Source organism: Lycorma delicatula, chromosome 6 (assembly GCF_047948215.1).
Source record: "Lycorma delicatula isolate Av1 chromosome 6, ASM4794821v1, whole genome shotgun sequence".
Lineage (NCBI taxonomy): Eukaryota > Metazoa > Arthropoda > Insecta > Hemiptera > Fulgoridae > Lycorma > Lycorma delicatula.
In genome coordinates, this window is record NC_134460.1 from 51,916,268 (window position 1) to 51,938,131 (window position 21,864).

The 21,864-nt window shown below is 30.0% G+C and overlaps 1 protein-coding gene across 1 annotated transcript in view; it reads left to right on the top strand.

Moving 5' to 3' along the window:
- Window positions 1-2,212: 2,212 nt before the first annotated feature.
- The window catches only part of LOC142326859 (cilia- and flagella-associated protein 70-like), a 48,470-nt gene continuing 28,818 nt past the window's right edge, over window positions 2,213-21,864 (top strand). The window contains exons 1-6 of the mRNA XM_075369593.1: window positions 2,213-2,332; window positions 10,921-10,981; window positions 12,383-12,535; window positions 12,891-13,135; window positions 13,865-13,983; window positions 17,529-17,684. Coding sequence (XP_075225708.1) covers window positions 2,213-2,332; window positions 10,921-10,981; window positions 12,383-12,535; window positions 12,891-13,135; window positions 13,865-13,983; window positions 17,529-17,684 — 854 coding nt within the window. The remainder of the gene's footprint in view (window positions 2,333-10,920; window positions 10,982-12,382; window positions 12,536-12,890; window positions 13,136-13,864; window positions 13,984-17,528; window positions 17,685-21,864) is intronic.

The window sequence follows — 21,864 nt, forward strand, 5'->3', positions numbered from 1 at the left end:
CATTGATGAAAGGACACAGTTTTGAAACTATTTATGACATTAAAGCAAATCCGTCACGGACCTTAAAGGCCATTTCAAATTAAGCTGTCCAGGTGAAGCTACCCAGCGGTGTGTGAATAGGGGAGGGAAGTACTTTGAAGGTGACAAGGATTAATAATACGTAAAATTAACAGTAAAGATTAAAAAAATAAAGTTCGATTATTTTCTCAACAGACCTCGTAGAGTATATTTGAATCGATATTTAATTAAAATTATTAATATTTGTCTCATTAAGTAACAGAAGTTAAAGGCCGTAAAATAATCCCTTTTTTATAATTCAGTGCGCTGTATACATTACGGGTAATTGTGAACATTTAAAGACTCTCCTGATTTTTATGAAATTTGGAACATACTTTATTTAGAGCCTAATTAAGTATTACATACTTAATGTAGTATCTAGAACATACTTTATTTGTCGTTATTAATTACAAATTAAATTATACGACGAAAATGCCTTTCACCCGAGTTAAATCTCTCGTAAGTTACACAGAACCCTCACAGAAAATTTCGTAATCTAATAGATATAAATTTCAAACTAAATAATTTGGTTTCAATGAAATAAAGTTAAGAATGAATTAAATTCCCTTAAGACTAAATTAAGTTAACCTTAAGGTGTGGGTTTTGCAATAAACATGTGGAAATGTTTACGATAAACGTGTGGAAATGTGCAATATACTTTATTTACAAAGTGAATACCTTGATTTACGTGAAATTTGAGTTTAGTTAGGTTTAGATCAAGGTTAAAGTTAGTTTGGTTTATAAGAAACTTATAAATTTGACAGAAACTTACTGTCATTTATCTGATGAATTATCAATTTAAAATTTCTGCTCAACTTAACCTTCAGCAAATTTAACTTTATTTTTAACCAAATTATTTAGTCAGAAAACGTGTGCAGTGAAAAATAACAAAAATTTTGGGCGCAGGTATTGTGTAACTTACGAGGTACATAGGAGTGAAAGGCGTTTGCGGCGAATAATTTCAATTTTAACGAATAACTTAGGTTCTAAATAAGATATATTACATATTTCATCAAGATCACAAGGTGTGTTTGTAACTGTGCAAAGAGAGTCAAAAGTATGGAAACCTTCAACAACTTTAAAATCGTTCCAGTTAGAATACGGTAATCTTCAGGATAAGACATCGGTCAATTACTTTACCTTTTGACGAGAAATAGATTTTCAACTCCTTCTATGAGGGTGTCTCCGGGGTTGTAACTAAAATATTAAAAAGGTCTCTTAAGACAATAAAAATGGTATAAATAAAAATTTGGTACGATGTCTGTACCCAAAACGACGGCGGAATAATTTTTTTATTTTGAAAATTACTATAATTAGTTAAGATCAAGTAATAAATTAATTGATTAATTAAATTGAAGAGAATGGTCGACCTAAGGCTGTAAAAGACTACACTTCATTTATATTCACACATATCATCCTCATTCATTCTCTGAAGTAATACCTTACGGTGGTTCTGGAAACTAAACAGAAAAAAGGTATTGTTGGTGGACAATTGACAGAGCCTATATTTATTGATGGGAACCTAAACACAGTGAAATATAAGGTTTTGCTTCTCGGCCGTATAATTCTAAACATCCAAAACGCGTTGTTGGTCCCAACTTCCAAAACATTTGGTTTCAACAAGACTCCTCATTTCAGACTTCATCTACGCGGAATTTTAAATGCATTTTTTCCTGGAAGATGGATTGACCGAAGGAGTCAAACAGAATGGCCAGCGAGATCACCCGACTTGTCACCACTGGATTACTTTCTATTGAGCCACTTAAAAAGTATTGTTTATCATAATAACCCCCAAAATACCGGTGATTTAGAATTCGGAAATTAACACAGAATAGTCAAACGTGACAAACAACAGGACGACGTTTCGAAGTTTTATTAAAATATAACTACATAAGCAAACGTTAAGCTTAATAATTTTTTTTTTTATTTATGTTGATAAATTATGACCCCAAAATTGTTATACCTAACTGAAAGATTTTACAAAAATTAAAAAAAATCTTTTAATTATTAATGAGTTTTAAAATGAAAAATTCCACACGTTTTTTTTTTTTAATTATATTTTTAATATTTTTTTTTTATTCTAAATTTATTTTATACTTAAAATAGAAATAATCTACTTAACCATCATAACTATTTACAGGCATTGATTTTAGTCATGAAAAAATCACCAAAAGGAAAAGGTGGAAGTAAATCAAAAGAGACACCGATTGAAGAAACAACACCAAAGGAAATAAATGATATAATTCGTCTTTCTGTACATAGCCTAAACGCTGGTGTAAGTGAAAATTATATATACTATACAAATAACTTGAATTACTTGATAAAGCGAAGCGTTTAATCGAATAAGCTAGCAAAATCGAATAAAATAATAACTATACTTTAATGTTATTTATAGCAAACTAGCATCCCGTCGCAGCTTCGCTAGCCCTATATGCTACTTGTTTTGCCGTAGCGGTCAATCTTTTTATTTTATGTTTTATTAGTCAAGTAACCGGAGGCAGATTCAGCAAATCACACAAACAATAACGGTGGCACTGGCTGTGGTAGTTGAGCCACAGCGCCGAATACCTTCGCATCCTTTAAAAAACCCAAAAATGGTTTTTAAATATTTACCTATAAATATTTAATATTAATATTATTTTTTATATTAAATATTTACATCTTTTTTATAAATATTTTAATATTTACCTAATATTATTTACAAGCCCAACTCTACTGAATATCTTGTTTACTACAGTCGGGGTTGGGAAAATTTACAATCGTTATTTAAAAAATATTTTACCTTTATTCATCCCCTTTCAAGGCCGAATTTCAAAAATCTAGTTGTTTAGTGACATGAAGATTACATTCAACAAGAATGAAATTGATTTCTTCATTTGATACCGAGCAATTAATAAAATAAAAGGGTTTCAAAAAAAAATTCAAAAATCAATTTTACCCCTAGAAACTCGGAATGAAACTGAAACACTCAGTTCACAAATCATTAAAGTTTGCGCTTCAACCGGCAAATCTCTATTATTTAGATATATACAGAGTGTTTCTAAAATAGTGGCCTGGCTATACTTTTTCGGATTCTACTTGTAAAACTAAAAAAAAAATATCGTAGGAAAATTGGAAATTTCTTCTTCGTTCTCCCACTGTTCTCAATTTTGTTATTTTTATATAATAATTTATATCTCAAGTTCGGATCGACAAATTACATTAATATTTGGTAAGCTCTTGGTAACGAAGTTTTCAAATTATGAAAAAAATCAGAACTTTAAATACCTTCACAAATTACAAAATGGCGGCCATATTTATTTTTCAATCCTTTATATCTCCATAAATATTAGTTTTATCAAAATTTATGGATTTGCTAAAATATTAAGGCTTTTATTTTGAACATAATGACATTTTATTTCTTAAAATCGGTTAACAAATAGTCGAGTTACGGGAGAAAATTGATGTTGTAATTTTGTATCATAATTATTAGGTTTATTATTGTGAGAAAATTATTACTTAATTTGATAATAATTTACAATACTAGAATTAACAGTAAATAAAAACAATTAATATTTAATCGAATTGAATGTAAAGTGAAGGACATAAAAACAGACACAGAATTAAAACATCAATTTTCTGCCACAATTCGGCTATTTGTTAACCAATTTCAAAAAATAAAATTTCATTTTGTTAAAAATAAAAGGCTTAATGTTTTAGCAACATACATTTTGATAAAACTTGTATTTATGGAGATATAACGGATTGAAAAATAAAAATGGTTGCCATTTTGTAAATTGCGAAGGTATTTAAGTCCTGATTTTTTGCTATTTTTAAACCTTTATTACCATGACGCTTACCAAATATTAATTTGATTCGTCTATCCGAACTTGAAATGTAAATTGTTATACAGAGTCATTCACGGGAACCGGATGTTTTTGAAGTGGGTTGTACTCGGGCGTTCGTGGTAGGAGGGGCACGTGGCTGGTGTCTGACGTTTCCTTTGTTCATAACATTTACATTTTAGTCGTTGAGATGGAGCCGTGGACGGTAGATCAACGCCTGTACACGTACGACAGTTTTGTGCGAAATGACGAATCCGTAACTGCTGTTCGGCGTGATTTCCGCCGTCAGTTTAATATCCATCGTAATGCAAGTGTCCCTTCTCGTAACACAATATTGCGATGGGTAAACAACCTTCAAACAAGCGGTTCAATATTGAAGAATAAACCATCGGGTCCCCGACGAACTGTAGCACTCCGGAGAACATCGAACGAGAAAGGGAAGCCATTGTCAGAAGCCCACGCCGCTCTATTCAGAGGCATTCAGCAGCGCTTCAAATGAGCACAAGTACGGTAAGACGAATTCTGCATACAGACCTGCATTTCCATCCTTACAAGATAGCCGTCGTGCAGCAGTTAATCGAGCAAGATTTTACGCAGCAATTACAATTTTGTCGACAAATGCTTACCGTTTTTGAAGAAAATGAAAATTTGTTATCGTTAATGAGTGACAAACAGCAACAAACAGAATTGCCGGTATCGGGCAGAAAGAAACCCACATCGGCTTCACGAGCGACCACTTCATAGCCCAAAGGTGACTGTCTGGTGTGCAATAGGAAAGGTCGGTGTTATTGGACCATATTTTTTTGAAGAAAATGACGCTGCCGTAACTGTAACAGCTGATGGTTACATTGCGATGTTGAATACGTTTTTCATCCCTGAGTTACGAAACCGGGGAATCGATTTTCAAAATGTGTTATTCCAGCAGGATGGAGCTACAGCGCATACAGCGAGGGCAACGATGGCTGTTCACCGTAACTTGTTTCCGGGACGGATCGTTTCCAGATTCGGCGACATTCCTTGGCCCCCTCGGTCCCCCGACTTGAGTAGTTGTGATTTTTTTGTGTAGGGATTTCTGAAATTGCGTGTGTACGTCAATAAACCGCGTACATTGGAGGACCTGAAGATCGCAATTCGTCATCACGTCACGCCAGATTGATGTAGACATGCTGCAAAGAATTGAGGCCAGTTACCGTGAAAGGCTACAACAATGTATTGCCCAAAATGGACATCACTTGCCGGACATAATTTTTCGTTCATGAATAAGTAACAAATGCTTTGATTTAACAAGTGTTTCAGTACCAATAAAACTTTTTTAAAGTAAATATTCAATTTTTTATGATTATTTTAAAAATATCCGGTTCCCGTGAATGGCCCTGTATAAAAATAACAAAATGGCGAACAGCGGAAGAACGAAGGAGAAATTTTTCCTAAGGATATATTTTGTTTAGTTTTACAAGTAGAATCCGAAAAAGTATAACCAGCCCACCATTTTAAAACTATATATAATATATATTTCAGATATTTTTCGAGAAGATACATCCAAAAACCTTTTCAGTTATGCCAAGAAACATGGGTAAAAATTTAGTAGCGATAGACGGGTAGTTTTTTGTTCATCACGAACAAAAAAAATCCCTCTTCTTCTTTATATAATAATACAGATAGATTACTTTATTTAATGTAAATTTAATGATATTGTTATGTAATATTATTCATTCGATTGTTTCGAATCATTCAGTTTATTAATTCAATTCATTACAGTTTTTGTTTCAACCGGCAAACCTCCTCTACTACATATTTTTTTCGAGATGAAATATATCCAAAAACCTTCTCAGTTATGCCGCCAAGAATAAACGTGCAGATTCTGCGCTAAAGAGCATGTAATCAATCATGCTTAATAACTCGTATTACTAGATCCGACTTTATTAACTATATGAAACTTACTCTTTGCACAAAGTGGCAAGATGACCGGACAGATACAATAGATAACAAAACAAACTCGGCACATTAAAGGTTCTGTGTTGCCGTTGGACTCCTCATACAGGAAAATTAGTCGTGCGGAAGTGGTCCTCTGTCGATTGCGGACAGGACATACGAAAGCTACTCACGGGTATCTGATATCAGCAGTAAACGCTTGATTGTGCACCACATTCTTGTGGAATGTATACTTTATGCGGCCTTGCTTCGTAAATTTAAATTGCCCAGGAATTTTCGTCAAATCCTGGGCAACAATAAAGAAGTTTTGGATCAGGTTTTTTAGTTTCTCCGAGGTGCTAATGTTTTACACACCTTTTAATAGTTTTTATATATTTTTTTAGATTAATTATATGTTTTTGTGTGTAACATTTTAGTTTAAACTTTGTTTTTAATATTTTAGATTTTGATTTTGTTTTTAAATTTTTACTTTAAATTTTTATTTTGTTTTAATCTTTGTTATTCCATTACATTTTATACTTTGTATTTATATTTCATATTTTCTTTTCCGGGCGATGATAACATAAAATTTTTTTTCACCAAAAAAAATTACGCAAACAAACATGGGTAAAAATTTATTAGCGATAGATCGGCTAGTTTTTTCGTTTACCCCAACCAAAAAAAAAACTTCTTCCTCTTTATATAATGGTATAGATACATGAGTTGGAGATTAAAATAAAAAAGAAAGAATAAATCATTTTTTTAAGTTCGTATATAGATCTAGAAAGCAAATTGAACAGTAGATTTTTAATGTTATTTTTAAACGCTACATTATAAAAATACGAGTAGAATTTTGGAATGGATTTTCAAAAAAGTAGAAAATTAAACTTAAACAATAAAGTTTCTGGGAGAGAAATGCACAAAAACAATATTTTTAACGTCTAGTTTCTTTAATAGTTGTACAAAAAATTCAATCAATAATATATTTTTGTTAGGTTTTATTTTTATGACCGACTGTTCACTTTATTTTTAATAACGAATTCAATTATACCTTTCAAAGAGCAATTTCAAGTGCAACCACAATTCTGTTTTATTTATCCAAATTAAGTGTAATAAAAGATAAATATTATTCAAGTTAATATTTATGAAAATCATTAAATTTTAGCTTTATGATGGTTCTTTTTACACTTGTCTCCTAAAGGAGGATTTCAGGACAAGTAAACCCCGTGGACTTTAAGGATATTAATCTTATTATTTTTTAGTTTTATTAATTCATAGCCTATTTTCATTTTTTAAATTCTACTTTATAAAAGTAAGAAATTATGCATGCATATTGTAAGTTTATTTTACAGAACTTAAAATATTTTAAGAAAAATTACACAAAGACATAACAAAAATTGTGATGGCATTTTACAAAACAGAAGGATAAACCTAACGTTAATAGAAAAAAAATCATACCGCATGAACACTTAGCCTGAAGAAAGATTGAAAAAAAGATTTGCACATTGGACTAAGCAGTATAGAAATTTTGGAAATAAGTGAACTGAAAAGAGAGGTAAAAACAGTTTAAAAACTGGATAAAAAATCTCATCAGTATTTCGAAAAACCAGGGTTAAGATAATAAAATCAAATGATCAATTTGAACAAAATCTAACGTACAACATTTTATAATGTACATCTGGATTAAGAAACGATTCAAGTGTTTGAAACAAATTCACTGATTGATTATATAATCAGCAGTGGTGGCTCGCGTATAGGCACTGTGGAACTGCAGCACCACCTACTTCCACTTGATATTACCGATAACATTTAATATGAGTCCTTTTTTCTTTAATTGTTACTTTATACTTGTACAATACATAATCCTTAAGATTAATGCCAATAACCATCCTCCAGTTTATGAAAAAGATGCAAAAATCTTTGTATGGAACTGTCCGCTTCACAGTTCCTGCGGCGTGGTGTTTGGCTGTTGTACGCATGCGCACATAGGAAGCTGCACGCGAGGCTGCGAGGGAGAAAGAACACTGTCGCTCCCGCAGTGCCAACCCTGGTGGAAGGTAATTTTTTTTACTACGCGTTTCGTACGAAACGTTCCTTGTTCGCTCCCTTTTTTAGTTTAATCGGTGGAAGGAATATGAAAAAGTGGTTTAGTTGTTTTTTCAGTAGTGATCAGAATATGGCGGAAAGGGAGGGCTGTTTGATTGCCAAATCTCTCCAAAAACACGCTGGAAGGGCGAAAGAGAAGTTAATTAATAAAAACTAATTATGTATTTGTTTCTGTGCACATAGAAATTTAAATTAAGCATTATTAGAGTGCTTTCAAGCGAATATATTAAGTTATTATCTAATAATACTAAAAAATATTATCTGTATTGACATTTTATTATTTATTCGGTTAAATCGAATACGGTGTTTAAGCATGGCTTAAAAATCATATTTTTCTTGAAAATAATAATAATTTTATGTTGGCCGAATTTTCATCGCCAACTGACACGTACAATAAAATCGTAATTTTTATTTACTAATTAAAATGTTAATGAAACTTTTTGGTAGATCTGTTAAAATATAAAAAAATGTATGAAAAACTACGGTAATAGAAACGAAAACATACAGTACATGCATGACTAAAATTTCAAAACTTGAGTAGATTTTTAAATTGTTTTAAAAAAAGTAAACTATATAATGTCATTCTGATCAATTAATTAAAAAAAAAAAAAAACTTAAAACGTTTTATCATAAAGTATTCTTTACAAAACAAATGCCTACCCCCATATTCGTAAAATCTATAACTTCAACCCAATTAGTCTGAAACGTCTAATCATGAAAGCCGTGTACTATCGAAGATTAAAAGATTCTTTTCTTAATCTACGTTATTTCCCATGAATCTACTTCGGAGTTTACTGTTTATTTTTAGTTAACTTTTGAGGTGTATTCTTCAACTTTCCCTTTCTTGTGTAATATTTCATGTTACTTAGGTAGAGGTCTTTATTGATTCTAACAACTTTCTCTTTGTAATTCTTCCCATCTTTTTTTCAAAATTATTTATATTTAGAAAATATAATACTTTACAGTATTATTTTAATTCTCGATAATAAAGTATGATGTATTTCTACTAAATATATTTTAAACCATCCGTTTTGTTATTTTAATTGAGGTTAGGATTTTTGTCAGATTTAAAAATAATAAATTTAAAAAAAAAAGAATATTTACTTTAAGATAATATCTGATTAAACGATCAGAAAAAAATTAATTCAAAACAGGGAGTCGTTTTGTACAAAGTCGCCTGTGTTCGTGGCAATACCAACTTTCAATCAGGTCCTGTAGTACAACGGGAATTATCCCATTCATTTGTCATGAAATTAGTTGAATTCATTCACAATTTCGCAAAAAGACATTAGGTACCCGAGGGGGAAACAGAGATAAATTTTTGACAAAATTTAAATTTACCGTTAAAACATTAGGCTAAAAGTGCAGAACTATTAATTAAATGCACCTGTCTTTATTATACAGATCACAGAATAACCAAGTTTACCTGAAAAAATATCTCTCTAATCTAGTGGAATAAAACCTAATTGGATTTGGTACAGACAGAAATATCTCTCACCACCCATAAGAAAAAAATCTTCTTGAACGCCACCGTTAATAATCCAACGATAAAACCGCTAATAGAATCGTTAGTGAATGACGGCACGAAGCGATAAATGTTTCACATGCAACAGTGACACATCGATGCCAAACGCAAGATCACTCCACAAATCAGTAATTGTAACAAATCCTTTATTAAACAAATTTCCCACAGTTTTTACTGAACCCTTCATTGTTCCACTATGTGGTATTAACCACAAACGAAAAACAAGCTATTCATACGTTTAAAAAAATACGTTAAAAAAAAAATAAAGATCACTTCTAACACCGTATCTATGATCTATGTAACTTCACTTTTCTCGTTACACAGGAATGCGTAACCTGTAAAAAAAAAAAATCCAAAACACTGTCTGATGAATTTTCCATATAAGGTGTAAATGGTTAATTTCTTTGCTTATTCTATTAATTGCCATTTCGCTTACCTGTTATTGACCCACAATTTTTACAGAAAACTCCTGTTTTGTGGAGAACAATGTAATCAATCCACTTAACTAACGCAACTTAGAATTCATTAACTCATTTATAATCATGTTTAATATCGATCTTATTTGATCTATTTAATCGTTGAATTAGTCTATCGACTATCAGTTTGTTAACCAAAATGTTCAGTCTAGGTTATGTTTGCATGTTTATGCGGTGGACACATTAGAAATAAGCATAATGATTGTGAAGTATTAATACTTTCTTGACATGTACATAATTTACTACTTCTCGAATAATTTTTGAAAATATTTTGTTTTAAAAATGAACTCTTTATTAAATATTTTTGGGCAACAATCGTATTTTTTACCCCTGAATATTACTATTATGTTTAAAATACTTGCCGCCATCGCAGAGTAAAAAAACTATACTAGATCGGATTTAAATTTCCCATTGTTTCGAGAAAATTGTCATGCTTTACAAACCTTGAGATTAATAATTTATTGATTTCATGATCTCCATTATTTTTCCACCTCACGAAATACATGGTATTAAGAAAAAAACTTGTAACTGTTAACTTCTTATAACCAGTACTTATCTATATAACTTTGATATCAAGATGGGTAGGACAACTAACAATAATTAAAAATAGTTAGAGAATAATGATTATGAAAATGTGAATGAATTATTACAGAGAATGTAATATGTTCTCCTACATAGCGTAAGTATTTACCACAAATATTTATTTTTTATGGAAAAATATTTTGTTTACCATACCAGTAGCAGAGTATTTCATTGATACGTATATAATTCAACTTAAAAAAGATGTTATTTAACTTCTCATTGTACATTAGATGTTGCTGAGATGTTTTTATATACCCTTTATTAAGTATGTTTAATTTCTTTTTTTTTGCCATTGTAGTTGACATCATTTTCTTCAATAAAATTTATGTTCGATCAGGACAAAATCAAAGACTGAACTAGACCAATTGAATTCAAATTTATTAAACCTAATTATAATAACATCAATTAAGTTCTACTGTAAAATTATGTTTTATTTCAGAAAGTTATTGAGTTTCCATTTGATGTAAAGATTAAGCTTATGTTTGCTGGGGAACTTGTTGGTGAAACAGATTTATTCAAAGTAGAAAATGAAAATGATATTATACTAGATTCTAAATTTATTTATGGAACTGAACTAACTAGTTTTGTATTATATCAGAAGTTACTGAACAATCCATTTTTCTGTAAGTAATTATGTTAATTCAATTCTATCAGTTGAGCAGTTATTTATAAATAAGTAATTTTTTGGTAGTTTATTAATTTTATATAAAAAAATTACTAACTCTTTCCTTGATAATTAAAATGTACATTTCAATGGACTTTTTTATTTACATCAAAATGCTTTCAGTTGCTCTTTATTTCAGTTTTTAATAACTTACAACAGTTCCACCATTATTTAAAGTACAGTTAGAAGATATTCTTTTACATTACTCTGCTATAGATTTTTTTATAATACTATTTAAAAATTGGGGGAAATCCTTAATTTCCTTTATCCTATTCAACTTGTACATAAATATATCCTCAAGTAACTTTCATTGTCACCTTCTGAATTGAGAATTATTTTGTAGTTATTTTTTATATTAACATGATTTACATTATTAACATTATTTCACCTATTTATATTTTAAATAATTAATTTAGATTTTAATCTGTTTATTTTTTATATTGTAATTAATTGTATATTTTGTGATACTGGTCTGATCAAGATTTTGTCATGGTTTCTCCCCATAGATTTTATCATATTATATCCATTCAGGCAAATATTGGAGGAATTCACTTTCTTACCTGTAGAGTAATGTCACACATTTGTGACATGATCTACATGACATTATTCTGCACCAATCAGATTAAAAGGTTTATTTATAATAGCATTTCATGGTGTTTGTACAAGTTTATCATTTCATTTTAATTTTGTATTGTTTAAAAATAAAATTTATCACTAAATATGTGGTTAGTTAGTATATTGATCACCATGCTGACTACAACTAAATCATTTATTTAGTTAGCTAGGAAGCTAACAAGGATAAGTATATTTAAAAATTCATAATTATTAAAAAGAAAAAAAAACCTCATGGTTTAACTTTTATTTTAAGTTTCAGTTTAATAAGATAATTATATATGCTTTATTTAAGTATTTATATTTGGTTTCTTAAAAACAAATTTATTATTATAGTAATGGCATCTTTTAAATTAAAATCAGATATTTTCCATTAAATTTTTTAAGTTTATTTTCATCTATTATGAACCACTGTTTTTTTTTTGTATTAAATTGGGATTATGTTAGGGTACCATTTTTGTACCATTTTTATCATATATTTTCATTATAAACATAATTATTAAAAAAAAAAAAATAATGGAATTAGATTTAAGATTAATGTAACTAATTAATAAATAAAATAATATTGGTTTGTATAATTAATTAGTTTTCTATGTATTTAATTGAAATTATTAATTGTTTTTAGTTACTGTAATTGTATTAAATATGTCAACATCTACAGTTGCTAGCAAGAAAGGTAGTGAAAAATCTAAAGGTACAGCCGCATCCAAAGGAAAAATTAAAAATGGTGAAGTCTTGTTAGGTTCTGCTACACTTGATATTTTTCCAATTCTTCTTGGTAGGTATCTAATATCTAAATATATATACATACACACAATTTTTTTTAAAATTAATGTTGAATATTAGTTGATTAAACCAAAATATGTGGATAAGTGATACTTATAAATGTAAGAAATGACTGAGTCATTTGAGAAAATTTGAGACTACACTGTAGAAATTTGATTTATTGTTTAGAGAAGTAGAAAAACAAAACAAAAAATTTACACATTTTCCTTTAGGAAAAATTAAGAAGATAATGTTATACTTTATTGGATTGCATGCTACTCTTAGATTCATAAACTTAGCTTATGTTTGAAAAATATTAAGATATTTATAGTTGATTAACTAGATTGGGCAGATGTCTTGATCCACAGGTAACGCGGAGATTAAGTTCAGATTACTGCTAGAAAAAGATGAATTTGTTGAGGGATCTCATGTCATATCGTGGCCTAATCTTCCATCATTATGTGTATCTGCTGCTGTAGTGGGTGATATTTTGATGAAAGATGAAGCTAGACCATTTAATGTGCTTTATATTACATTGGAATCTTTATACAATTTTCCAGCATCAGTTACTAATCTTTCTGTCGCACTTATGTTTCCTCTTTTTGAAAACGAGGTGAGCTTTATAAAATTAATAATTTTTATAAAATTATGGTTTTTGTTTTATTTATTTAATTTATAAGCTACTCACTTTCAAATTCATAAAACTTATTTTTTCAAAAATTTTGCAAAATTAGTTATCTTCTAAATGAAGCTTCTGATAGCAGTTTGTAAATGGCATCCATCTTTATAGGATTAGAAAGCTTACCTATGTAATCTAATAAATATATGATCTATTTTATTTTTAATAGCTGCATTTTTTTTTGTCGGAATTGATAGTAAATACGTTTTATTTAAGTTTTTATTAAACACATCTTATATAAAAAATATTGTGGTTATATATAAGCATGCCCTGTTCCTATGATGTAATTTGATTGAGTCTATTATTATTATTTTATTTTTTTTAATGCATCTGTATGTATTCTTCATACCTATAGGGTGATTATGACTGAAAGCATAATAACCCTATAGTTATAGCTAATCAGCTATAATCTCTCTATAGGACCATTGAAGAATTTATTGCAATTATTGCAGTTTAACATGTAAATAAATAAATTACTGCAAAATTCTCCTCAACGCCTATGTGAGTCTTGTGTAAACTTAGGTAGGTTGTAACACATCTTCCCTACTTCATAGTTTGTACCTTAAACCTCTATCTTTTGTAATTGAGAACTTACATTAAAATTAAAGAATAAAAAAAATTTTTTATTATAGTTTTAATTTAATCATAAATTTTTTCTTAAAGAATTATGAAACAATCAGATTTGAAGATTGTCAGTTCAAAGAAACTCCTTATGGTGATCAGAAGAAGAGATGGGCAACATTATCAAAAATTACTGGTCGCTCAGCACTGTCTAGTTATATGTAAGTTAGACAAGCAAAGATTATTCCAAAGTAATATAATTTTATACAAAGTTTACAAATCTCAAGCATTTTTAATAAAGATTTTTTTAAGTTTGCTCTTAAACATTTAACAAATAAAAAGTGCCAAGTGCACAGCAACTCAAAAGAATTCCGCCACAACTTTAGCTTAGATCCAATGGATATGTAATTAAAATCCACTTACAATTGTGGGAAAAGAGATAAAAAATTAAGAAAACTGGTCTGGTAGATGTTGTAAAATGAATGCAATATTATCTATTCTATAAGACTTGCAGTGGGATTTGTTTTACTACAGTTAGTTACAGTTTCAAGAAACAAGAAGAATTATTTTAGAAATTTAGGAAAGATAAATTTTTTACATTTATCTGACTTCAGCGCCCGTAAAACTGAAAAAAGTCATTCATTATATGTGTGGTATATTTGTAATATACAGATTGTTTCATCTGCTGCCACATCTGATATTTTGGAAAATGTATTGTTTAATAGTAAAATACAGTAAGTATCATTTAGTGGCATCGGACACAGTGACCGAAAAATTGCCTCTTGGTTGGTTTGGTATGCTGTTTTGGTCTGTAAATTAAGTAATGAGACTGGTTCAGAAAAAAACTTTTATTTACAATTGAATTATACATTGACTCTTATTATTTTTGAAATAGTTACTTTGGGAAGCCATGCAATAATTCAAATGGTTTTCCCACTCTTCATAGCAGTGTTGGAACTCAGAAACCAGAATATTCTTCAGATGGTCGGTTACATTTTTTTTTTATGTTTCTGCTGTTCCAAAACAGCAGTGTCCTTTGAGGTGTTTTTTAAAATCCAGAACAGGAAAAAGTCGCAGGAACTCAAGTCAGGTGAATAACGTGGTTGAGGAACTACAGGAATGTTTGTTAATTGAGAATGCAGTGTGACAAGGTGCATTGTCATGATGCAGCATCAAGTTGTCTTTAATGGCTGGTCTCATGCGAGAAACTCTTTTGATTTACAGTCTGTCGTGCAGGAAAAGACTCCGTATGGACAATGCCATTACTATTGAAGAAACAAGTTAGCATGGTTTTGATTTCCTCATTTTTGCTTTTTTTGAGACATGGTGAGTTTGAAGAGGTGCCACTCCTTGCTCTGGCGTTCTAAATCCAAAATCTCAACATCCTACGGCTAATCATTTTTGAGTTATGTGAGATATATACGTACATTGTACGTACGTACAGAAATCACACCAAAACTAGTCAAAACGGGTTCAAGGATGGTCAAAATGGATATTTTCATTGAAATCTGTAAACCAAATTTTTTGCGATCATAATACTTCCTTTACTTCGTACAAGGATGTAAAAAGGCGTCTAGTAAAGAGGTCTAGAGCCCACTCCGGAAATGTTACATTACACATGATTTTATTAAATGCCAATTGTAACTAAATAACGTTCTTGAGTTTAGCATACAACAATGAAAGTTTAAAAATTCATAACATTTTTAACTCTTTTGTGATTTTTTAACAGCTGTAACCTCAATGGTTTCCTTTTTTATACCCAAAATACAGATATAATTTTACATAAATCGTTCATATCAAGAAGTATAATCATTCGAACAATGAGCGTTTGAATGAGTGAATAGTTCATGTGCTGCACACAGCCGGCCGGCGCACCACCACTCTTTGCCAATAGCAGCTAAAATAAAAAAGTGACCACATAAACAAGAAACAAACCCTACTCACCAACGTTTTTTTTTTTGGAGAGTGATATAAAACATTAATTTATATGGGATTCAGGTGTGGATTTTATGTTTGCTGAATTCGTCTGAACAGGTCATAGGAAATTCGTAATAATTTTTTGAACACAGTAAGAAATAGGTATAGCAATTCTTTTATTTACTCATTAAACAATGAAACACCAGTGTTTTTACACAATGTGACGTGATACCCGAGAGTGTAAAATGCATTTTATGAAAAAATAACATTGTGTATTTCTATATAAATAATGCTGCTCTACTGCCCTTGAGACCAGTTTAATGTGGATTAAGAATAAATAAATTTAATTTCTATTTTAAATTTTGTTTAAATAGCCAGTCAAGAAACCAAGATAGTTTGAAGATTGATTATTATAACTGTTAATAAAAACTGGGACATAAATATATTTTCTGATGATTCCAAACTTTAATTGATCTCAAACAAATGCAGCCTCATTAAGTTTTGAGTAATCCCATAAAACTGTTGTGATCCCATGCAATAATAATATGTGTAAACAATAGTAATAATTATTTAATTAGGGTTGAAAGCTGATAATTTCCTTAGTTTAACAAATTCATTTTAGCATTAGAATATTCTAATCTTTATTAAAATTAATTAAAAAGTAATTGCTTACTATTTTTTTCTTTTTTGTCCCCATTAAGTATTTTTGTAGTGATTTCTGCTTCTTCAGAGTAGATTATTCTTTAATATGATAGAGTAATAAAAATATTTTATGTATTGTTTAACTGTTTAATATTTTATTCCTTGAAATAAAGTGAATTATTCTATTGCTATTATAATTATCATACATTATTTAAATGTAAATTATTGATTCTGTATAATTTAAATTAAATCATATATAATTTATTCAAATTATTAATTACTAAGTGTGATAAAAAGAGGATTTTTTTTAATTTTGCAAGCTATGTCTTTTTGACAGAGTTTGTTTTTCCACATGATGATTTTCCACACTTTCTGTAATGCAAATCAGTATTTTCAGCCACATTAGATGCAAGTGTGGCAGCAAAGGTTTTCAGATTTGACAGCCGAGTAATTAGAAAGTATTTTTTATTTTGTTTGGAAAAAACAGAATAAAGAATTTGCATTAAATTTTGTGTTAAAAATAAAATAAAGTACAGTGAATGGGTGAAAATGTTACAGAAGGTTTTGGCAAGTTTATTATGTTGATACCAATGGTTTATGAATAATACAAATGGTTTTAAGAAAGCCATAAAAGACATTGAAGACGACAAAAAGATTAGTTACACTAATACATCATCAATTGATGAAAATATTGGAAAAAATAAAGGACATTGTTACAAATAATCACATCAAATCATTATTAGAAAAGTTTGTAAAGAGGTAAGACCCTCTTATAGTTTATGTGAAACAGTTTTAAATTAAATTTTGGATATGAAACAAACAGGTGCAAAGTTTGTTCCAAAACTATTGAATTTTCAACAACACCAATCTCGCAGAACAATCGTTAGCTGACATCACTAATGACTGGGAATGTATCATAACAGGAAACGAAACATAGATTTTCGGTATGATATTGAAACAAAGGTTATACGATTGAAAATTTTTCTTGATTGCATTTTTTACTGATTTTTTTTTGTTAATGTATGATTTTAAAAAATAAAATCCATTCTAAAAAAGTAGAGGTCTTTGCAAAAGTATTTAATAGGATAAGAAAAATAAAAAGAAGAAAACAATAAGTTGTAAGTTTTTAATTGATTTTCTTTATTAATTTCTATATCATGAATTGAATTGGTTGCATCTGGATTGAGAATAATATTATTTTTGTCAGGTTAAGTGATAATTCTGTTGAGATACTTAATGAAGCAAAAGTAGACAAACAACTATTAAACAATTTGTCAAATTATCCAAGACTAGAATGGAATGCTATCCATAGGTGCTGGATGCTACAATCTAGTCAAGAGATGATTATTGAAAGGCTAACAAAGTATGTAATCATTATTTTATTTTTTAAATATTAAAATAGATTACTTATTCTTTTATTGATATGAGGGTCGTTCAGATATAAACTGCAATTTGTTTACATAGCTTTATTAATATTAGATAAAATTACAAATAAATTACCTTATATTTTTACACCTGTTTCCTTTGGCTGAAACTCATTTTCTCCACTGGATAGGTAGCTTCCTGATCTTCTCATCATAAAATAACATGGTATTCCCAGCAGCCAGCATTTGAGCAGTTGTCATGTTCAAATGCTCAACTGCGGCATCGTCTTCGAATCTTTCCTCTCCTAAAGCTTTTTTCAGCAAACTAAGCACTTGGAAATCACATGGTGACAAGTGTGGACTGTACAGTAGGTGTTCAAGAGCTGTGTAGTGAATTTTAGCAAGTTTATCACAAGTCTAAGCTGCTGTGTACGACCTTGTGTCATGGAGAAGGAGGTTGTTGCAAATCAGCGTTGTTTGTTGTGATAAGTAGCCCTGACATCATCCAACAACTATCAGCAGTATTCTACATTTATCATCCTCAAGCAGGAATTCAATCAGCAGTCACTTAAATCCCAAAACACAATTGCTAGAAGTTTTCCAGTTGACAAGTGTTTCTTGACCTTGATCGGTGTCCTCTCCCAACTTTCCTCAGCACCATACTTCTCTTTCTTTCTGGGGTGTAGTCATGGATCCTCATTTCATCAAGGTCACAATACAGACAAAAAATGCCTCTACTTATTTCTCAAAGTGATTCAGAAGCCTGTGACTGTTGTCTTTTTGAACATTTCTCTATGTCCAGTGAGAAGATATGGAACCCACCTCATCAACACTTTACTGTATTGAAGATTGTCCAAAAACATTATATGCACACTCCCAACACTTATACCCACCTCTGATGTAATTTCAGTGATGGTTGTGCAGCGTCACCTTCCACAAGATCACAAACGGCCTGAATGTTCTCATCATTGACGTTGGTTCGCAGACAATGTTAGGAACTTTTTCTCCACTGTACCATGGTCACTTCAAAGGTTTTTGGCTCAATCAAACACTTGAGTTTTTGACTGGTTAGCATCTCTGAACTGTGCCTGGAGTCAAGTAAAATTTTAGAGGATTTGACACCTTTGTTGGCAAAAAATCAGAATACTCATATAATTTTTTGCGGAACAGATAATGGTACCTCCTCCTCAGACATTTTGTTACTGAAATGGGAACTAACCTATGAATGAGGTTGGCCAATTACTTCCTTCCATACATATTTAACTACCTGCAGCACCCCACCACATTGACTATTCTTCCTCAGTCTGCTCAGCAAAATTCCAATTTATATTTGAATGACCGTTGTATTATAAAGTAGTGTATGCTACTATAGCAAGAAGAAAATCTATGGTAGCATAAATTTATGTGTAGAAGATCTTAATTTATGAGATAAAGAATATCCCAACTAGTAATTAGGTTTATTGTACAGCCTGAGAGATTCTTGTAATTATCCAACAAAGACAGGATCAAGAAGAATAAGAAATAATTTATGAAAGAGAACAATTAATCTTTTGGATGGTACTAATATAAGACAAATCCTACCATCCAAAGAATCCATATAGAGAAAATGAGAACAAGAAATCCTTCTTTTAGGCATAAAATGACCATCCACTTGCACAGGAATTATAATGAATTTAGAACCCCAAAAATGGGATAAGCATATTGATAGAAAATTATATTTGTATAGCTGGTTCCACAGAAAAATAATTTTCGATCAATATTATATGGTTCTTTATTTTATATCTAAAGGAAGCATTCTTGTTCTCATGTGCTTTTTTTTTAAATAAAGAGCAGAAAACCTAAGAACATGCTTCTGTTTTTTTTGGAGGAACAGTCTTACCCATCTCTGGTACAACAGTATGCTGAACCGATTGAAATACAAAAAGTTGACAGTGGAGAGTTAGTAATAATTTTAAAACAACATAATTGCATTATATAAAAAAAAATAATACACTGAATAATGTTATTTATTGTTTATATAATTTATTTCATAAGTAGTTATGAAAACAACTGGATGATCTTACTTAAATGTATGATCTGTTATAAGGTCACATTAACTGTCACAATTAACAACCATGTTTACAAAAATTCCTTTTGGCTTAGATCCGCTTTAAATTATTGTGTAAAATATTATTTATATAACACATTAAAATGATTAAAAATTGTAGATTTATGGAAATTGCTCTTCCAAAGGACCTTTCAGAGCTAATCATGTAGTTCCTCCATCAGTGGATTTACCAATGGTATTGTTAATGATGCTCTTTTTAAGAATGTTAAAATAGTTGTTTGGAATACATTCAAATTATGTACTTGCTCTATGATGTATGATGTGTGTTTATTTAATATGTACATTTGTCAGATTCAATACAGCTGTTAATTTCATCTTTTTTAATATGTTTTGTTTTTATGACTGTAAATTTGCTTGATATGATTAATGTGTGTTTGTCCTGAGTACATATATGTGATGACGTAATCTGTAGAAGTCGCTTCTGGTGGGTGAAGTATCATTGTCTGTAATTTTTTTCATTTTACCTTCTACAGCTAATTAAACAATCTTATAAGCCATGTATAAATTTTACAGGGTAAATTAGTAGTGGCTGCAAAACAGACAATATTATATTTTTGTAAACAATTAAATTTTTTAATTGTATTGTTTGTTCCTCGCTTAAAATAACTATTGTTGAAGAAAAAGGCTATTTTGGGTTAAATGTAATTTTAAAAATCATTTTATTGCATTTTAATCATTGACTGTCAAATCTGAGTTATATTTGTGAAGTTGCACAACTTAAAGTTTTAAGTTTTACAGTAAACTACCACCTTATACAGTAATTTACCTGCATAAGTAAAGTTAAAGAAAGTTATAGTTTCAATGCCAAATCTAAAATGTTTAAGTTTAATATTAAAGATTAATCATGTTAAAAGTTAATTTCTCGAATATTAAAAGAATTTTCTTTCATGATTTTTACATTATTCAAGTAAGAATTTTCTGTTAATAATGTCGAGTATCCAAAAATAATCAGTGATTTTAAATTAAATTTAATTTATTACAATTAGTAACATATACGTATGTGTTTTATTAAATGAAATATAAAATTTATCTGTGTATATCAATATGAGCATTTACAATCCCTCAGACATCAAACCAATAAACCTTATTCTACACTCTGATAAGCATGTCTGCAGGAATTGGTTCCACAGCTGCTGTTATTCTGGTTGTCTGGAAATTATCATTGAGCACAATTCATAAAACTTCTGCATGATGGGGAGAGGTTCCATCTTATTGGAAAATTAGGCTCTCCATCTTTTTATTCTGTAGAAATACAAAGTTCTCTAACATGTGAGAGTACATTATGCCCATTATAGTCTGCTCACAGAAAAAATGGCCAAAAATTTTGTTATCCATGATACCAAACCAGACGTTCACTTTTGGACAGTTATGGATGAATCCTACTGATGCGTGTGGATTTTTTAAGCCCTTACTTAACAATTGTGATTCATGAATCCGTGAGCATGAAATGTTGCTTCAGCAGAAATTAAATTTAACGTAGTTTACAAATTGAACTCTTTGTGACTTATTGTATGATTTCATTTCATAGAGAAGCTACAGTTTATAAGCTTGAAGTTTCAATTGCTTATGAACAACATTATGGACAGTATTTTTAGGAATGTTTAGTTAACTCCTATCACTACGAACTGAAAGTTTTGTACTTCATTGGAAAGGCAGTTGAATTCTTTTTGCATTTCAGCACTTTTTTTTTAGGCCCATCTGGAGAGTTCCTTTCAGAATTCTTTTGGTTTCCAAAAACTGTTCACACCTCTTAATGAATGTTTTTGTCGCTAAGAGAATTTCTATGAAAGACTCTTGTATAATTTCTTTGTACGAAAGTCACAGATTTTGTTTTTGCGAACCAGTACAAGCACTGCTTTCAGTTGTGGTGACACCATGGTACTGCAGCCCAGGCTGATAGCATCCTATTCAGTACAACAGTCTAATGGAGAATGTGTAAACTAAAACTTTATTATTGTAGCCTCAAGATTACGCATAAAATACTATTGAGTGCTAGAAAGTAAAAGTATATTAGTTCTTGAAACCTTGTAGTTTTTTTCCAAACACCCAGTATATTAAAAAGAATTCGTTTA